Genomic DNA, 20,570 nt, shown 5'->3' on the forward strand with positions numbered 1-20,570 from the left:
TTGAGTGAGTTTGTGGACTCTTCATAGAAGGGACCATGTCTACCTTTTCAATGAACATTAAGGAAAGCCTTCCATACTGATATATTCTGAATGGGAGGGGAAGATAGTAATGTGCCTCAAACATCTATATCAGGTATGGCCAAACTTACTGACCCTTTGAGCTGCATACGACAATCTTTAGGTTTTCGAGAGCCCGGGCGCACCTGCCGGGGCTCGGGGCTTCTGCCCTGTGTCGAGGTGGGAAGCCTCGGGGTTTCTGCCCTGCAGGGTCCAGGGGGCTCGGGGCTCCTGCCCTTTGGGGAGCGCCTGCCATGGCACGAGACTTCAGCCCTGCTCCTGCTGAAGTCCTGAGTCCCGGCAGGTGCCTCACACAGGGCTGAAGCCCCAAGACCCACCATCCCTGCTGGGCAGAAGCCCCGAGCTCCCCCAAACAGTCTGGTAGGTGGAGAATGGCGGGGGCTCAGAGAGCTGTACTTTAACTGTTTGGCCACCCCGATCTATATAATAAGATGCCAGGGTTGTCACTGTGTGTGTCATCCTGAAGCCTAGAATGTCTGTTGAGTCAGAGTGAAGCAAAGGAAGCACTACAAACAAGGATGAAAGCTTTTTTCTTTAGAATAGTACCAAGTTCAATCATCACTGGGACTGCTGGTCTGTTACAATCCCTTTTTTAAATTCTAAGCCATTTTGACTTTACAAATTACACCTGTGCGGTTTATGGCTACAGTAAAGCATGTATCTATGCCGTAACAAGACTCCTAGACCTCTGACATATCAGAGGTAACTCAATCACCACCTTACTCTGCAGCTAATTTGCATGCAAGTTTCATCTGTTGTCTGAGGGAGACTGTACCGATTTCCAGCCTATGTCAGAAAATTGCTGTTAGTCAACCGGTGAAGTATATCCTTCCAATGAGCTAAGAGGGAAACAACATACACGGAATTCTAAGTCTTACTTATGGAATAAAAATTTTAAAAAATCTTTTGAAGCACCTTCTCTGAGCACTCAGGATGTTATACAATAATTTCATAAAATGCATTTTTAAAACATTATAAATTGACTCGTTCACAGCAGTGAACCCTGGAGTCTGTGCAATGACACTAAGCTGGAAAAGATTATAAAATTTCATAAACATTAAGTCCTTTGATGTATTTCATCTCAAATGCAAATTATGTGCAGTTTTCTCATTCTACGTAGAATTAGATAAAGCGGACACACCATTACAGTCTAAATAATATGCAAAGACATTTTGACAAGGAATACTTTAGTTAACATTAAACATTTCAGCAAGCAGAAGAATTCTGCAAAAATTAAGTTCTCTAAATTAATGCAGCGCTGCCACCATCTTAACACTATTACAGCACATGGTTCCCACATTCTGCTACAATAATTTGTTTCTAAACTGAATCACATAACAGCTTTTGAGTACAGATCTGAGTTTGCAGCAAACGCCACACAAATCACCACACAGAATTTAATGAATAGCAACTCTTAGTCACATTTGCTAATACAGCATATCCTATTTTTAAAATTAGATTGTAAATCAAATTTTCTTAATTTAGAAAAATTTAACATAAAAGTATACAGAGTTACAGCAGTGGTCTATGACTGCAATATGCAAAACTTTTATAAGCAAGAACAAATAAGCATTATAAATTGAAATGTACCCATAGCCATAACATAAAATACCACATGCAAACTCCAGACGGCTGCATTTCATGGCTGTGGAATGGACACCTATTCAGGAGAGAGCTCAACCAACAATGCCAGACTAAGACCTCACAGCCTTACTCTCATTGGCAGTTAGGGATAGTTAATAGCTGTTACTGGTTTATATTAGGGCTGTCAAGCGATTAAAAAAATTAATTGCGTTTAATCGTGCAATTAAAAAACGTACTCATGACTAATCATGTGATTAATCACATGGTTAAACAATAATAGAATACCATTTATTTAAATATTTTTGGATGTTTTCTACATTTTTCAAACATATTGATTTCAATTGCAACACAGAATGCAAAGTGTACAGTGCTCACTTTATATTTATTTTTTATTACAAATATTTGTGCTGTAAAAAGAGATAGTATTTTCCAATTCACCTCATACAAATATTGCAATGCAATCTCTTTATTATGGAAGTTGATCTTACAAATGTAGAATAATGTATGAAAAGATAACTGCATTCAAAAATAAAACAAGGTACATCTTTAGAGCCTACAAGTCCACGCAGTCCTACTTTTTGTTCAGCCAGTCACTCAGACAAACAAGTTTGTTTACATTTGCAGGAGATGATGCGGCCTGCTTCTTGTTTACAATGTCACCTGAAAGTGAGAACAAGCGTTCACGTGGCACTTTTGTAGCTGGTGTCGCAAGATCATTACGTGCCAGATGCACTAAAGATTCATATGTCCCTTCATGCTTCAACCACCATTCCAGAGGACATGCGTCCATGGTGATGATGGGTTCTGCTCGATAACGATCCAAAGCAGAGTGGACCGACGCATGTTCACTTTCATCATCTGAGTCAGATGCCACCAGCAGAAGGTTGATTTTCTTTTTTGGTGGTTCGGGTTCTGTAGTTTCCGCATCAGAGTGTTGCTGTTTTAAGACTTCTAAAAGCTCCATACCTCGTCCCTCTCAGATTTTGGAGGGCACTTCAGAGTCTTAAACCTTGGGTCGAGGGAGGGATAGCTCAGTGGTTTGAGCATTGGCCTGCTAAACCCAGGGTTGTGAGTTCAATCCTTGAGGGGGCCACTTAGAGATCTGGGGCAAAATCAGTACTTGGTCCTGCTAGTGAAGGGAGGAGGCTGGACTCGATGACCTTTCAAGGTCCATTCCAGTTCTAGGAGATAGGATATCTCCATTAATATAATATATAGAGTGTTGTAAAACGAACAACATGTGCTGGGTCATCATCCAAAACTGCTATAATATGAATTCAGGTAAAACTGAGCAGGAGACATACTATTCTCCCCAAAGGGGTTCAGTCAAAATTTAATTAATGCATTTTTTTTTTAACTAGCATCATCAGCATGGAAGCATGTCCTCTGGAATGGTGACTGAAGCATGAAAGGGCATATGAATGTTTAGTGCATCTGGCACGTAAATACCTTGTGATGCCAGTTACAAAAGTGCCATTGCAACGCCTGTTCTCACTTTCAGGTGACACTGTAAATAAGAAGCCGGCAGCATTATCTCCCAAAAATGTAAACAAACTTGTTTGACTTAGCGATTGGCTGAAGTAGAAGTAGGACTGAGTGGACTTGTAGGCTCTAAAGTTTTACATTGTTTTGTTTTGAGTGCAGTTATGTAAGAAAAAAATCTACATTTGTAAGTTGCACTTTCACGGTAAAGAGACTGCATTACGGTACTTGTATGAGGTGAATTGAAATACACTTTCTTTTATTTATCATTTTTACAGTGCAAATATTTGTCATGAAAATAATATAAAGTGAGCGCTGTACACTTTGGATTCTGTGTTGTAATTTAGATCAATATATTTGAAAATGTAGAAAAACATCCAAAAATATTTAATAAATTTCAAGTGGTATTCTATTGTTTAGCAGTGTGAGTAAAACTGCGATTAATTGTGATTAATTTTTTAATCGCGATTAATTTTTTTGAGTTAAACGCGTGAGTTAACTGTGATTAATCAACACCCCTAGTTATAGGTTATGCCAACAGCTTTATATTTACCATAATTGATGCTCTCCTACCAGTGGGAATTATTTGGATATAAACACTGCATTTTCTTTTCAGTGTAAACTTCATTGGGATTAACCCATCAAATACCAACTGCAGCGAGCTCTATGGGCTTGCTACCACAGTGCTTATTAGTTGTAGAAAATGTACGTTTTTCTTCGGTTAGTTTTGTATTTCTATTTTTTTCCTGAACACTTCAATAAAAAAGTTGATACAAAAAAGGTAAAAGTAATAGTAAGACAGCATGAAGGGGGATGTGCTTCTTAAAGTCTTTTTTAATGCAGTGGGTTCAGATGCTTCTTTGTATCTCCCAGTTTTGCATCTGTGCAGCTTAATTCCTTCTCCTGGGTGTAGGGATTTACATTTATTAGGACCAAGTCTCCATTCATGCAGTCCCTACTGATTTAACTGCTACGGTCACTCTGAAGTTTAACTCTGTCCACATCTTTGGGCTACCTCCCTCCAGCTACAGCGAATTTACATCGAACGCACCTGACAATGATAGGCAATAAGCAGCCATATCAGGTGTGGAGGGGTGTTTGTTTATGTTCAGTTGGTCAAAAAGGTCTTCATGTACTACCAGTGCCTGAGACTGTGCTCTAGCGCCCTCTGGTGCCGCGCACTCATGTGCCGGTATACAGGCTCAGCTGGTCCCTCACCCTCTCAGTTCCTGCTTGCCAGTTAACTCCAACAAAGGAATAGGAGGGTGGGTTATGGAATAGACATGAGCAACACATCTCGAAGAACAACAGTTACAGAAAGGATAGTAACCGTTTTTTCTTCGAGTGCTTGTTCACGTCCATTCCATGTTAGGTGACTCCCAAGGAGTACCTGAGGAGGTGGGCTCGAGTTCATGGATATGCGGATTGTAACACTGCTCTACCAAACTTGGCATCATCTCTTGCCTGCTGGGTGATGGCACAGTGGGAGGATAAAGTATGTGCTGATGACCAGGTTGCTGCCTTGCCAATGTCCTGAACAGGGACCTGTGACAGAAATGGCACTGATGAAACCTGAGCTCTTGTTGAATGGGCTGTGAAGGTGGCAGGAGGTAGGGTGCCCAATTGCTCATAGCACATACAAATTCAGGATGAAATTCTCTGGGCTGAAGCCGGTAGGGCTTTCATCCGATCTGCTATTGCTACGAAGAGCTGTGTGGATTTATGGAACCGCTTGTTTTTTTCAATGTAGAAGGCCAGGGCGCATTTAACATCGTGTGTGGAGACACTGCTCCTCCTCTGTTTTCTTGTTCCGTTTTGGGAAGAAAATGGGCAGGAAAATAGCCTGATTACTATGAAACTGCAAGACTACCTTTGGAAGGAACACTAGTTGGGGGTGGAGTTGAAGCTTGTCCTTAAAGAATACCATATACAGGGGTTCTGATGTAAAGGCCCTGATTTCTGAGACCCTCCTGGCTGAGGTAATCGCTACCAGGAAGGCGACCATCCAGGAGAGATATGACATAGGGCATGATGCCAGCGGCTAAAAAGGAGAACCCATGAGTCTCAACAGGACCAGGTTTAGATCCTACGGAGGGACAAGTTCTCAAATTTGAGGGTAAAGCCTCTCTAGACCCTGAAGGAAGCAAATGGACATTTCATGTGAGAAGACCGACCTAACATCCACCAGAGGGTGGAAGGCTGAGGTTGGTGCTAGATGCACCTTGATCAATGAAGTGGCTAGGCCCTGTTGTTTCAGATAAAGCAGGTATTCCAGCACGGACAGGAGAGGTGACTGAGTTGGTGAGAAGCCTCGTTGGGAAGACCACACCAAGAAACGCTTCCACTTGGCTAGGTAAGTCGCTCTACTAAATGGTTTTCTATTACCTAGCAAGATGTGGCAGACTTGTTCTGAACAGGCCAGCTCCACTGGATTAAACCATGGAGCTTCTACATGGTCAGCTGGAGGGCCTCGAGGTTTGGGTGAAGCAAACAGCCCTCATCTTGCGAGATCAGGTCCAGGAGAGGTGGGAGCAGCAGTGGAATTGCTACTGACAGATCCACTAGCGTGCCAAACCAGTATTGGGGTGGCAGGGGCTATAAGAATCACCTTTGCTTTGTCTCACTTAACTTTCAGAAGGACCTTGTGTACCAGAGAAATGGGGGGAAACAAATAGACCAGGAGCTTTGTCCATGGGAGTAGGAAGACATCTGAGAGAGAGCCTGGGCTGTTCCCGCGCAGTGAGCAGATGTGCTGACATTTTCTGTTCTGCTTGGTTGCAAAGAAGTTTACACGGGGAAACCCCGACCTCTGAGGGATGGATCTGGTTATCTCTAGGAGAAGGGACCACTAGTGGCAAGAAGAGAAAGACCTGCCAGTGTTCCAGGCTCCAGGAAAGTGGGAAGCTTTGAGGTGAATGGAGTGTTTCAGCCAGAAGTCCCAAAGGTGAATGGCCTCTTGACACAGGGTCGATGAGCACGCTCCTCCCTGTCTGTAGATGAAACCATGGCTACCATGTTGTCCATGTGCACTCATACAACTTTGCCCGTGATCTGGGGTATGAACACCTGGCACACTAAGCAGATTGCTCTGAGCTCTCTGATGTTTATGTGCAAAGAGAGCTCTTCCTGGGACCACAGGCACTGAGTCCTGATGTGCTTGAGGTGAGCCCCCCCAACTTAGATCGGACGCATCCAAAATTAGGGATGCTGATGGTTGACGGGTGAGAAAGGGATCGCATGCATCAATCAACGGAGGCGAGGACCAGGATAAGAACAGTGAGCACTGAGTCTAAGTGGTGACAGCGAGGTGAGCATACCGAGGCCAGCCAAGCTTGAAGGGGTCTGAGGTGCAGGCTTGTGTGCTGAACCCACGTAAGTGCACATGGCCATGTGACCTAAAAGTCTGAGGAAAAAATGGACTGTTGTGATGGGGTGAGCCTGTACCTTGGATATTAGAGCCAACATTGTCTGGAAGCAAGCCTCTGAGAGGAAGGCTCTGGCCCCGGTAGAATTGAGCACTGCACTAATAGATTCTGTCCTCTGGACGGAGATGAGAATTGACTTTTGCTCATTTATCAATAGGCCCAGGGCACAGAAGGTAGTTTGGACCAGACTGATGCTGGCTTTGATCTGGCCTTGGACTGGCCCTTGATCAGCCAATAGTCGAGACAAAGGTAGACTTGAATGCCTTGCCTTCTTAGGAAAGCCGCCACCACCACCATCCATTTTCTGAAAAACCAAGGGGTTGCCAACAGGCCAAAAGGGGAGGACAGTGAATTAGTAGTGGGTCTGGTTTACGATAAATCTTAGGAACCTTCTGTGGCCCCGGAAGATGGAGATGTGGAAATGGGCATCTTTTAAGTCAAGGGTGGCATGCCAGTCCCCTGTATTCAGGGAGGGAATAATGGAAGCCAGGGAGAGCATGTGGAACGTCAGCTTCTTGAGATAACTGTTGAGGTGACGCAGGTCTAGGATGAGTCGAAGACTCCGTTTGGCCTTCAGGATTAAGAAATAACAGGAGTAAAATCCTTTCCCCCTCAAGTTCCGAGGCAACTCCTCTACAACCCCCACCCGTCAGGAGGGTTTGCACCTCCTGGACTAGAAGTTGCTCGTAAGAAAGGATCCCTGAAGAGGAATGGGGATGGGGGTGGGTGGGAGGGAGAGGTGGAAGAAAACTGAAGGACATAACCTTCCTCCACCATACTTGGCACCCAATAGTCCGAATTGATGAGGGACAATGCCAGGCTGAAGTAGGAGAGTCGGACTAAAAACAAGGGGGGAGCACGACCTGGTGGATATAATGCCCTCGGGAACCCCTTCAAAAGTTCTGCTTTGGGCCTCCCGGATATTTGTGCATGCCTGGTAGCAAGGCTGAAGTGGAAAGGGACAGTTGCCTGTGCTTATAACCCCTGCTCCGTTTTTTAAACAGGTCTTGGCGAGGTGGTGGAGCAGACAGACGGAGAGGTTGCTGAGGTCTGAAATGCTTCCTCGAAGGTGCCAGGGAGTAGAGACCCGGGGATCTGAGGGTAGCCCTGGAATCTTTCAGGCCATGCAGTTTTGAATCCATCTGTTGAGAGAAGAGGGAGGTTCCCTGAAAGAGAAGATCCTGAATGGACTGCTGAACCTCTGGTGGCAGCCAGAAGCACCTTCCCATGAGCACAGCTGATGCCATTGTTCTGGCCGCCGTGTCAGCTGTGTCTAGGGCCACCTGGCTATGGTCTTCCCTTCCTCCATTAGAACAGAGAACTCCTGGGGCACCGAGTCTTTAAACTTTGCCATGGAGTCCCAAACATTATAGTCATATCTCCCAAATAAGGCCTAGTGGTTGGAGATGTGGAACTGTAACCCACCAGTAGAATAAATCTTTCTATCAAACAGGTCCAGCTTCTTTGAGTTGTCTTGGGTCCCATGCCTTGCAGCCCTTACCTGTCTCTTTCATTGGCCACTGTGACCGCAAGGGACCCAGGAAGGGGGTAGGAATATAGGTATTCATACCCCTTGGCAGGAACATAGTATTTCTTCTCTGCTCTTTTTGAAGTGGGGGGCAGAGAAGATGGGGTCTGCCACAGGGACCTGACTGGACACATAACGGCCTCATTGAGGGGTAGGGCCACCTTTGCTGGGGCCGCCGCAGCCAAGATGTTGATCAGGCTGTGCGAGGATGCATCATGCGGGAGGTCAGACTAGATGATCATAATGGTCCCTTCTGACCTTAAAGTCTATGAGTCTATGACTCTAAGATTCAAAATCACCCTTTTCAATAGCTCCTGGTGAGCTCTAAAGTTGTCCTGTGGTGCCGAGCTGCTCGATCCTGACACAGCTTCATCTGAGGAGGCGGTGGCAGCCTGCACTGGCAGGGGGCCTTCCTCCTCTGCATCTGCACTGACCACATCACACAGGCCTAAGTCCTGAGTGTTGATTCTGGGCTTGGTACCAGAGTTCAAGTCGGGTGCCGGATGGTGTGGTGGTGGGGCCCTTCTCTCAGACACCACCAAGTACAAACAACTGGAAGGCAGTCCTGGTAATGGGGGGGAATCCCACGGATTCCAAAATGGCCATTGGACCTGCACAGGCCACTGTCCTCTGGGCCAGGCGCCCGGGGGGGCACCCGCACTGGCATCTGGTGGGATGTATACTGGGTACTCGTAACGGCCCCTGGATTGGGTGCAGGACTCCACCTCTGACTACGAGTGAGCTTGGAGAGACTATGGGGGCGCAGTACCCCTCGCTTCTGCTGGCTGGGGCCAAAGTCCAGTGATCAGTGCCAGAGTGGGGAAGTCTTCGCCAACATCAGCATGGCCAGTTGTCCTCCACTCGGTATTGGAGGACCTAGTGCCAGACAGGAGCTCGGGGCTACCTGCTCCCTTCTGCTCAATGAACTCCCCGGTGCTGGAAGCTGTCCTGCTGGGTTCAGGGGTACTGGGAGGATTATCAGGTCCTTAGTCGCTGCAAAGGACTCCAGCGTGGATGGCACCGTCATCTCGCTGGCACCAAGATGTCCCCCTGCTAGTTTTCAATCAAGGTTATTAACCTAAATACTAATGCTTATACTTTCAAGTTTGTCCAGTAACTGACTTTGAAACATCTTATTGATGGTCATGTTGAAAACTAAGCAAACTGCATCCACTGCCTTTCCTTAGGTCTTTCTTGCTCACTTTCTCACAAATCTATCAAATTTGCCTTCCACTCTTCTGGCCGAACCCCGCTGTAACTCACTTGTAGTCATTAATCTCACCATTTATCCACCTTTTAAGAAAGTGACACTGTATCAGCCTTCCTCCAGGTCACCAATACATTCACTTCCTTTATATAAACAACATTCTATAATCTTTTCTTTCTCTTAATATTTCTTACTGCATCTCTCTATTCCTTCCTCTTTTTATGTATCCTAAATGAGATAAATTTCTACTGATGATCACTGACTTTGAACTAACCCAACCGCCTCTTTGCTCTGCCTTGTACTTTTCTTAACTTCCAACTTTCCACATGAAATGTTATATTACTAGGGCTGTCAATTAATCGCAGTTAACTCACACAATTAACTCAAAAGAAATTAGCTCAATTAAAAACATTAATTGCGAGTAATTGCAGTTTTAATCAGACTGTTAAACAATAATAGAATACCAAATTATATTTATTATAAATATTTTTGGATGTTTTTCTACATTTTCAAATCTAATTATTTCAGTTACAACACAGAATAAAAAGTGTACAGAGGTCACTTTATATTATTTTTGATAAATACTTTCACTGTAAAAAAGAAACAAAAACAGTATTTTTCAATTCACCTCATACAAGTACTATAGTGCAATCTCTTTATCATGAAAGTGCCACTTACAAATATACTTTTTTTTGTTACATAACTGACCTCAAAAATAAAACAATGTAAAACTTCAGCGACTACAAGTCCACTCAGTCTACTTCTTGTGCAGCCAATTGCTAAGACAAACAGGTTTGTTCACATTTACGGGAGATAATGCTGCCCTCTTCTTATTTACAATGTCACCTGAAAGTGAGAACTGGCATTCACATGGCACTGTTGTAGCCTGTATTGCAAAGTATTTACATGCCAGATATGCTAAACATTTGTATGCCCTTCATGCTTCGACCACCATTCCAGAGGACGTTTCCATGCTGATGACACTTGTTAAAAAAAAAAAGCATTAATTTAATTTGTGACTGAACTCCTTGGGGCAGAATTGTATGTCTCCTGCTCCATGGTTTTATCCATATTCTGCCATATAGTTCGTGTTTTGGCAGTCTTGGGTGATGACCCAGCATATGTTGTTCGATTTAAGAACACTTTCATTGCAGATTTGACAAATGCAAAGATGGTATGAGATGAGATGTCTAAAGGCACAGCACTCAACCCAAAAGAATCTGAAGTGCCTTCCAAAATCTGAGAGGGATGAGGTGTGGAACATGTTTTCAGAAGTCTTAAAAGAGCAGCACTCTAATTCAGAAACTACAGAACCCAAACCACCAAAAAAGAAAATCAACCTTCTGCTGATGGCATCTAACTGAGATTATGAAAATGAACATATATTAGTCCATACTGTTTTGGATCATTACCGAGCAGAACCTGTTATCAGCATGGAAGCATGTCCTCTGGAATGATGGTCGAAGCATGAAGTGGCATACAAATGTTTAACATATAGGGCATGTAAATACCTTGCAACGCCAGCTACAACAATGGCATAACAATACCTGTTCTCACTTTCAGGTGACATTGTAAATAAGAAGCGGGCAGCATTATTTCCTGTAAATGTAAACAAACTACATTTGTAATCTGCACTTTCATGATTAAGAGATTGCACTACCGTACTTGCATGAGATAAATTGAAAAATACTGTTTGTTTACCTTTTTTTTACAGTGCAAACATTTGTAATCAAAATAATAATATAAAGTGAGCACCGTACACTTTGTATTCTGTGTTGTAATTAAAATCAATATATTTGAAAATGTAAAAACAAAAATATTTAAATAAATGGTATTCTATTATTGTTTAACACTGTAATTAAAACTGATAAATCACAATTTTTTTTAATCTTCCAGTTAATCGTGATTAATTTTTTAATCATTTCATAGCACCAGATATTACATTTAATACATACATACTGCACACATACTACTGTTATATATTATTAAAAGTATGTTTGATATGTATTAGCATTTTCTACACAAATAGAACGAAGTCCTTGAAAATAATGAGACACATATTGTAATAATAAATTATCATAATATTCAGGCAGAGCTGAGTTTGGAACCCAGGAATTCTTGACTCCAAACTATGTGCTCAGTACGCTTAGATCTGTGCCATTGCATTATTGGAACTAATGTCCTTGCAGTCTTGTTCACAGCATAGCCTGCTTTCCCTGGCATATGTGTAGGGTGACCAATGTCCCGATTTTATAGGGAAAGTCCTGATTTTTGGGTCTTTTTCTTAAATAGGCGCCTATTACCTCCCACCCCCGTCCTGATTTTTCACATTTGCTGTCTGGTCACCTTATATATGTGCTTTGAAAGAAGGTAACTTAACAGTGGAACATCTATTTTCATATCAATTGGATATAATTGCTGGAAGTTATTTTTTAATCTGTTTAAAAACAAGCAAACAAAAACAGTACATTTCCTCATGAGTCCTAAACAACAATTTAATTGCCCTTAAAAGAATCTTCTACCCTACCTTCAAATGATCCAGTACCGAACCTTTATCTGAATTAGCTCACTTTGTCTTATTTTATTTTAAAATAAAAAATAAAATAAAAACTGGAAAGTTGCTGCCCTGAGCTGTTAACCTAATTTTGTATTATGCGATACACCATGTCTTCTCTATCCCACAAGGGTTTTAGCAGCAAAGCATAAGAACTAGTTAGAGCATTTGTTGATACATTATTCCACTGAAGCTAATGAAAACAAAATTGACCTTTAACAGGGTTGTAACAAACATCAATTGTCTCCTTTGGAATTGAATGCAAAGCTTCTCAAGCACTCTGTTCAAATTTGGATTGAAGCCATCTACTACTATACAGCATGATAAAGTCAACAAATTAGATTTGCTATCAGGATGCTTCTTGGATGTTTTAAGTTTTGGAATATGTGGTGGACACACTATATGTTTATTGACCCCAAGATCATAACTCAGTAAAACAACACACTTAGCAGAAGCCAAGGGAAAATAAACCCTCAGATTTTAAATTTCAAGTAACTAGTAAGTAATTAAAGAACTCTGTGTAAATTAGTCCTGTGACTGATTAATTTAATTGTACACAGAAAATCCATTTTTGTACAAAGCACTGTTACATTTGTAGGACTAGAGTAGCTTATCCCAAAAGCACTACCGGAATACAAATGACTGAAACCTATGGTACTGCATATCAGCAAGTTTAAACAGTTAACAAGCCAATTTGTCTAAGGGCTGGTCCACACTAAGCCCCCAGTTCGAACTAAGATATGCAACTTCAGCTACGAGAATAACGTAGCTGACGTCGAAGTATCTTAGTTTGAACTTAAAGGTACTTACCGCGGGTCCACACGCGGCAGGCAGGCTCCCCCGTCGACTCCGCCTACTCCTCTTGCGGAGCAGGATTACCGGCGTCGACGGCGAACACTTCCAGGATCGATTTATCGCGTCTAGACAAGACGCGATAAATGGATCCCAGAAGATTGATTGCTTGCCGCCGAACCAGCAGGTAAGTATAGACATACCCTTAGTCATACAGTAGTAAATGAGCTCTCATCACCTCTATAGATTGAAAGGTCTGAAATTTATCAGGTTTTAAGATTTCACACTTTATTTTAGATAAAAATAACAGTCTTACTACCCTGACATCACTACGAAAAATGGCAGCAGTGCTGCCTTCTCACTAAACTAGTCTTCATTTTCCTGTACAAGCAACAGCTCAAGCCTCAAACTGAAATGCAATACTTACTCTAAAACTTCATAGTTGGACTTCTTTTCTAGTGCATTGCCCCTCATCTCCCAGTAGGATCTCCTAAAGTCAGGGAAAAAATATTTGCAAGCAATAATTATTGGATGAACCAGCTTAAATCTACAAGTGCATTCAGAGCTTTCAGAGACCTACCACTGAAAACCATTTGCAGCCTGACTTCAAATATGTGTTCATTGACATACTATTACACTACTACAACAGAGTAGACTTTAGTTGATTAAAGTATTTTTCATGCACAAGACATCCCAGAATGTTATACTAATAACATAATACTAGTAGCACCATGATGAGTATGAAGACAAATCAGACAGCCACAATGTGCTCGGCAAAAATATCGGAGAGTAGAAGCTGTCAGAGAAAAGTGCCCAGGATAGTGGGTTGTTATATCCGTTACATTTTCTAAAAAAAGGTTAATAGAATTTTCACTTCTTCCAAGACTGCCACTAAGGCTAGAGAAAACATTTCAAGCCCTTACCCACAATACCCAAGTGCCACATCCTCGTTATTGGTATTCCTGTTACTAGTAGTAGTCCTAATCTTGTTTTATCTCTGAAAATTACTGTTCAACCTGCACTTTTTCCCTTTGCTCTATATCACTTGATTTGCCATTCATTTCTTAATGATCTTGTTGCTGTCCTAGTCTTGCTCTGCAAGACAATAGCAGAACTAAAGCAATTACCGGTATCTTAGCCCTGAGATTCTCCATAAAACAGCGAAAATACATTTCAAAAGGTTTAAGGGGTGACTGTTTCAAGATTCTCAATGTGGTAAACATACATTGAGTATCTCAGGTGTTTATGTTTATCAGTTTGAAATGGAAAAGCTACACAAAATATCAGTGCAGCTCACAAGATCAGTTCATTTGCCCTTTCAGAAACTTTGTTCTGCAAAAATATTTTGCATTCTTAAATTAGTATGTTAAAAATCTTCAACATCAAGCGCACAGGGGAAAAGCAGCAGTGTTTTATTTTTAATTAAATTCTTCATCTGTATTATTAATAGAAGAATGAGGACGTGACACTATTTGCTAGCAAATGCACTTCAGAATTATTTTCTTCTGAATATTCCACTTTAGTCTTTAGGCCTTCGAACTGTTTAGTTGCTAATATGCAACAAATAAAATCAATATAAAAAGATAGTTAATTGATCTGTAAAATTAATCTGTAATTTACAAACCATTAGGAATCAGTTACAATATATTCTGATCATTTTTTCTTTTAAATGATAAATTAGTTTTCATAATTCCTAACAATATTTTACTAATTTATAGTGGTAAGAGAATCAGGAAAAATATGAATTAAAAACAGCTTCAAAATTAATGTATGCAGTATATCAGAAACAAAATATACAGTTTTCAACTTACCGGATTTCAAGGCAACCTAGCTTCAAAGCAATTTCCTGGTCCACTTGATCTGCTATTTCTAACATATAATCATTTTTCACCTACGGTAAAATAAGTAGTTTTGTGTCATATAAGGATAATGTCAATGCTACTGAAGGTTGCTTCATTCGTCCATCATATTAACTATATGCTTGAATATTGTCCAAGCAACTTTGGATATGTGTATTTTAGGAGTACATAATTTTGGGAGGTACCAGACTATCATAGCGTATAAACAGAAAAAAACCCTATTCTTATGTTTCTCACCTGCATATACGAGCTGAACGCCTGTAGGCACTCTCTTTCAACAGCAATTTTGATGCAATTTGCCACATCTCTGTCTCTGTTACCTACATTAGACTTTAATAATTTGAACCAAAATAGTCACAGGGAGCCTGGATGTCATAGCTGTGACATTTGCACTCACAATTAATGTGACTGCATGCTCAATTGTGATATACATGCATGCCTTGTAATTTTGCATGTGCAATCACGGTAACTATGCATGTACACTAATAAACATGTAGAGAGTTGTGAAAATTTGACCCACAACATCAATGTAAAGAAGCATTTGAAATAATAAGTAGAGTCAGCATGTGATCACCTATACACTCAGTACACCTTCAGCCAAGTCTAATTTTTAAAGAATGCCTTTTATACTGGAATATACCAACTATGTACAAACACCATTCACACAAAGAAATACACATCTTCCATAAAAAAGAATAGAACACAAAAAATTACTGCCCAAGATTTTTTTTGTGTAAACGATGTTTTGGCTTATTCCAGTGTGAAAGGTATTCTTTATAGACACACATTTTAAATAAAAGTGAATATGAACTTTTATTTTCACAGCTGATTGTGTTTAATCTTGTAATCAGTTCAGAATCCTATTACTGTGATGCCATGGTCTGTTGATATGCAAAAATTATCATCTCACAAAATCAGTATGACTTCACTGCAGATCAAACATGAAGACACTATGAAGTGTGAGGAGCCAAATCTTCCAAAAAGAACTGCGTAGTCACCAGCTATGGTGAGAAAAAAAGTACTTGAAAATTGTACTACTATGAAATTCTCTTTTTAATAAATCCCAACAAGGAAAGAAGCAGCAACTTGATCACAGAAAGCAGCTCTGGAAAAACAGACATCTTTATGGATTTTGTAAGATGAGAATGTGAATTACTGTGATTGTTTCAGCAATGTCAGAGAAAAGCCTCTTAGGTCTGGACTGCTCAAGTGCTCAATATTTTGACAAAACAAAAAACTCTTAATCCTTCTCAGTATAACTCGAACAAATACTAACGACATAGTATCAGGAAGAGATTTTAACGTCAAAAGTGTAAATAGCTGTGTTACCCTGAAGGATGGTTTGTCAATATAAATTTATTTATATGTGCACGCAATGCGCACACAATGAATTATAGCACAAATTGAGATGTTTATATGAAGAATGAATTATTAATCTTAGAATTGATAGTGCTTTACATCTTCAAAATGCTTACATTTTAGAGATACAAAATCTTAGATTTGTAGAAAAACGTGAAGTCTATCTAGTTCTTCTGAACTATAATTTGTAAAAGTTTACTTGATTCCTGTAAAGAAATATGAACTTAAAGTTATCTGGTCATTACAAAGATTGTAAAATACCACCATCTTTCAATGATGCATTTCCCAGGAAATCAGAATTTAATATGCTATTAATTAAAAAGCACAAGGAAATCCATTAAGCTACTGTAAAACATATCATATTGCATTAACCAGATAAACATGTATTGCTCTAAGTGAAGAAAATCCCATCTTTTACATGCTGATGTTTCAATACAAAAATAATCATACATGAGCCAAGGATAATTGTCTATTACAGTATTTTCTTCAAGATTAAGTATTGTAATTTTTTAACTCATTTGAAGATGACAAATGTTGAAACTCATGGAGTTTGACATTCTACTCTTCTGTGAAAGCACATATCAGCTGAAGCAACATTATAAAATTAACAATCTATACATTTGCCAAAATTATATAATTATGTTTACTTTTAAATACTTTATGGAATTCTCTCAGTGTCTTATCCCCTTATTCAAAGCTACCAACTGTCTGTCACATCACTGATGTAATACAAATTCTCTTCTGTGGCATGAAGTGGTGACATATTTGTACATATCATTAAGGTGTGCAGATATATTATTCCACTCATTTGCATGATAAAACTATTAATGTAACTGGGAAGCAGATTTCCCACAAAAGGGACTTCAACATCATGGACCTAATTACATGAAAGAGAGCTCATTAGCAGTTAAACCTTAAGAAATACTTATGTATAATTCTGGTTTGATTAAAAAGCACCCATTCAAAATTTATCAGTGGCTGAAGTTCAACCTTAACAAGACAGAGTATGCTGGGAGGTAAAGAAAAACACTGCAAAGAGCTTGCTGCTACTGTGCATTCTCCGCCAGTCAGAGACATACTCATGAATTACATTGTCTGAGTTCTGGGGTGCTTCTCAACTTAGTATCAGCAAGCTCTCAAATAGCTGCATTCCTAGGAAACCTGACTGACCACCTCAGACAGGCTAAGTGTTATCCTCAGCAAGGGCAGGATGCATAGACCTTGATAGAGCTTCTGTCAGTATGTGGAGACTGGTACTACAATTTGTTTAGGCTTGGAAGCATCGGCCCAGAAGATTCTGCAACTCCTGCTAAATGCAGCCACATGACTTCTCAGCAACACGGGTTACAAACAGCACAACTGTGCTCCCCTCACTCCACTGGCCCTCTGTAGAGCTCCGTGTCAAGTTTTGAAGTCTTGATCCTTGTTCAAGCCTCTAAATCAGGGGTCCCCAACGCAGTCATGGTGCTCGCCGGGGCGTTTAAGTGCACCTGCGTACTGGCCGGCGGACAAGCATCCGCCAAAATGCCGCCAACAAGCAGCAGCATCCAGAGGCGTCGCAGCTGAAATGCCGCCAATTTTCGGTGGTATTTCGGCGGCGACGCCTATTGACGCTGCCGCTTGTCGGCGGCATTTTGGCGGATGCTCATCCGCTGCCACAGTCCTCCGCGCCAGATGAAAAAGGTTGGGGACCACGGCTCTTAATCTGGGTCCAGATTAACTATAAAACTCCCTCAACAGCTCCACAACAATTAAGGAAAAACGAAGCTATCTACACCAAGAAACAAACGTGTGTGCAGGGGACACTTTTCTCAGGTGGGTGGTTGAGTGGGGCTAGGGTTACCATATTTCAGGTTCCCAAAAAGATGATACTGCCAGGGTGGGGAAGGAGGAGCTGGAAGGGAGTACAATTGGGTGGCTGCAGGGGGTACCCTGCGGTGGGGGTACTCATTGGAGGTGGGGGGAAGGTCGCTCCCTGTTACGGGGGGAGGCGCAAGCCCCGAATGCAGTGACAGCTGTCAGTCAGCGCCTCCCTGTGGGACCCCCCGCCCTCCCCAGGGCTGGGAGGTGGTGCCTGGGTGGACAAGATCCGGCAGCGGTGGCTGCAGGGGAATGGACTCATCAGCTGCGGAGGCAGGGGAAGGGCCAGTCAGGAAGTGGACCAATCAGCTCTTTCTGAGCTGCAATGTCTACTCTTCAAAAATCCCGGACATTTCCTGTGATTTAAAAATCCATCTGGACAGAGGACCGAGCCTCCAAAAAGAGACAATGTCTGGTAAAATCCGGATGTATGGTAACCCTAGGCTGGGCCTGGACTGTGGAATTCACTCTCTCAGGAAATTCGAATGACAATAAACTTCACTATTTTCCAGTTCAAATGTAGCTCGCTCCTTCAATCTTGCTTTTCTACTAAGCAACACGGAGCTCATTAGCTTTCAAATAGATAAGCACACACGCACCTTCTACCTCTTTACCCTCTCGGGAGGAATGGAAAAGAAAACCTCACAACAGGTGCAAGTTTCACAGGCTGTGTATACACTAAGCATTTCCTGAAATTTTTCACATCACTGTAGTCCCACTAGCAGTAGCAATGGTGGGAACCCTAGGGTGGACAAGACAGCTCTTGGAATTAAGCATTGTGTCATTTAAAACTGCTCACAGCTAGTCTACATGACATGGTAGTAACACACTGGCGGCCCTTTGTCTACACTAACACTTTCACTTTTTTTTTTCCCCTTCAGGTGGAGCTGCCCCTGTATTAGCAGCGGTAGGATATTTTTCAGAAAGAAAGCTTTGCATAAACAAGGCCCGTGTTTATTTGTAAACCTGGAGTGTTACTGGATGCCATGGTGATGGGCACAGTAAAAGAACCTAATTAGAAAGTTAGATTTGGACTCTGGTAAACCAACAGGGATGTGAATGCTAAAGTTAAGCACCTATCACTGAAAACTTCAGCACCACCCCTGTTTCATTTAAACCAGGATATTAAACTCAGCTACCCACATTATTACCACAAGTGGTCTCTGCAGCATCTATAGTAGGGTTACCATTCGTCCGGATTCCCCCGGACATGTCCGGCTTTTTCGGGTTAAAAATAGCGTCCGGGGGGAATTTGAAAGGTTATCAAGTCCAGCCCCCTGCCTTCACTAGCAGGACCAAGTACTGATTTTGCCCCAGATCCCTAAGTGGCCCCCTCAAGGACTGAACTCACAACCCTGAGTTTAGCAGGCCAATGCTCAAACCACTGAGCTATCCCTCCCCCCCTCCACTGAGGGCATGTCTACTTGGGGACACTCACGAAAGGTAAGTAAATTAACTGAAGGTGTGAATTAAAAATGCATTAGTTAAAGTGCATTAAACCCTTGTGTGAATGCTCTCGTCAGGAAATGAGTTAAGCTAAAGTAAACTAAGACCACTTTTAACCCCACGGGGACATTTATTCAAAAGTAATGTGCTTTATCTAACGTACTTTGAAGTCAAACCTTGAGTTAATTTGGCTTAACTTTTCTGAGTGTCCCCATGTAGACTGTTGTGATAATAAGGTTTACAAATTTACCTAATTGTGAGTTCAACCATAAAAACTGAGTGAAAGTTCATAAACTGTCACAATAACCTATAATAATAAATGCTAATGGAAAAAGTTATAAGAAAGAGACAAAAAGACTGAATTAATGCAAACAAAAAGGCCTACTGATATAATTTTCAAGGACTCTTAAGATCTTGCCTAGTAAACAAGACAGTGTGAGACTGAAAAATCAATGAATCAAAGTTGGTGTTTTGGAAATTAGGTGTACAAAATCATGAGAGAATTGGGCTATTCTGCCCAACATGCCCTTTTGGGTTTAAAAAAAAAAAAAAAAAAGAAGAGACATTGGGGGGAAAATACAGATGGAGGCTACTGCAGTACTGCCTCCTTGAAAGAAGAGGAAGGAGAGAGCTTCATCATTGTGGCTGACACCCCTACTATCTCCTGGGACCTTGGCCTTTCTGCATCCTGATCCTAAGGATTGTCCTAACCAGACCATATATTCCTCCCTCCCTCCCACCCACCCAGATCTGTGTTCTCTTCTTTCCCCACATTATTTCTTTTCTTTCCTATCCCTCTCCTTTTTCCTTCTATCTAATAAGAGTCTGGCTTAGTCGGCCAAGACTGTATATTTTGCAACATTGCTGTAAACCTGTGACCAGAAAAAGGAAACTAAGGCCTGGTCTACACTAGGAGGTTATGTCGAATTTAGCAGCGTTAAATCGAATTAACACTACACCCGTCCACACAACGAAGCTATTTAATTAGACATAGAGGTCTCTTTAAATCGATTTCTGCACTCCTCCCCGATAAGGGGAGTAGCGCTAAATTCGACATGGCCATGTCGAATTAGGGTAGGTGTGGATGGAATTCGACGCTAATAGCTCCGGGAGCTATCCCACAGTGCACCACTCTCATGCTCTGGACAGCAGTCCGAGCTCGGATGCTCTGACCAGCCACACAGGAAAAGCCCCGGGAAAATTTGAACTCCTTTTCCTGTCTGGGCAGTTTGAATCTCATTTCCTATTTGGACATTGTGGCGAGCTCAGCAGCACTGGCAACGATGCAGAGCTCTCCAGCAGAGGTGACCACGCAATCGCAGAATAGAAAGAGGGCCCCAGCATGGACTGATCGGGAAGTCTTGGATCTGATCGCTGTGTGGGGCGATGAGTCCGA

At 41.7% G+C, this 20,570-nt stretch overlaps 1 protein-coding gene across 25 annotated transcripts in view; it reads right to left on the reverse strand.

Moving 5' to 3' along the window:
• PTK2 (protein tyrosine kinase 2) overlaps positions 1–20,570 on the reverse strand; it is a 359,211-nt gene that overhangs the window by 140,288 nt on the left and 198,353 nt on the right. For all 25 annotated transcript variants that reach the window (XM_024102644.3, XM_065586258.1, XM_024102653.3 and 22 more), the window contains 2 exons: positions 14,462–14,541; positions 13,078–13,140 (listed from right to left, as the gene is read on the reverse strand). In XM_024102644.3, the coding sequence (XP_023958412.2) occupies positions 13,078–13,140; positions 14,462–14,541 (143 nt within the window). The remainder of the gene's footprint in view (positions 1–13,077; positions 13,141–14,461; positions 14,542–20,570) is intronic.

Source organism: Chrysemys picta, chromosome 2 (assembly GCF_011386835.1).
Source record: "Chrysemys picta bellii isolate R12L10 chromosome 2, ASM1138683v2, whole genome shotgun sequence".
NCBI lineage: Eukaryota > Metazoa > Chordata > Testudines > Emydidae > Chrysemys > Chrysemys picta.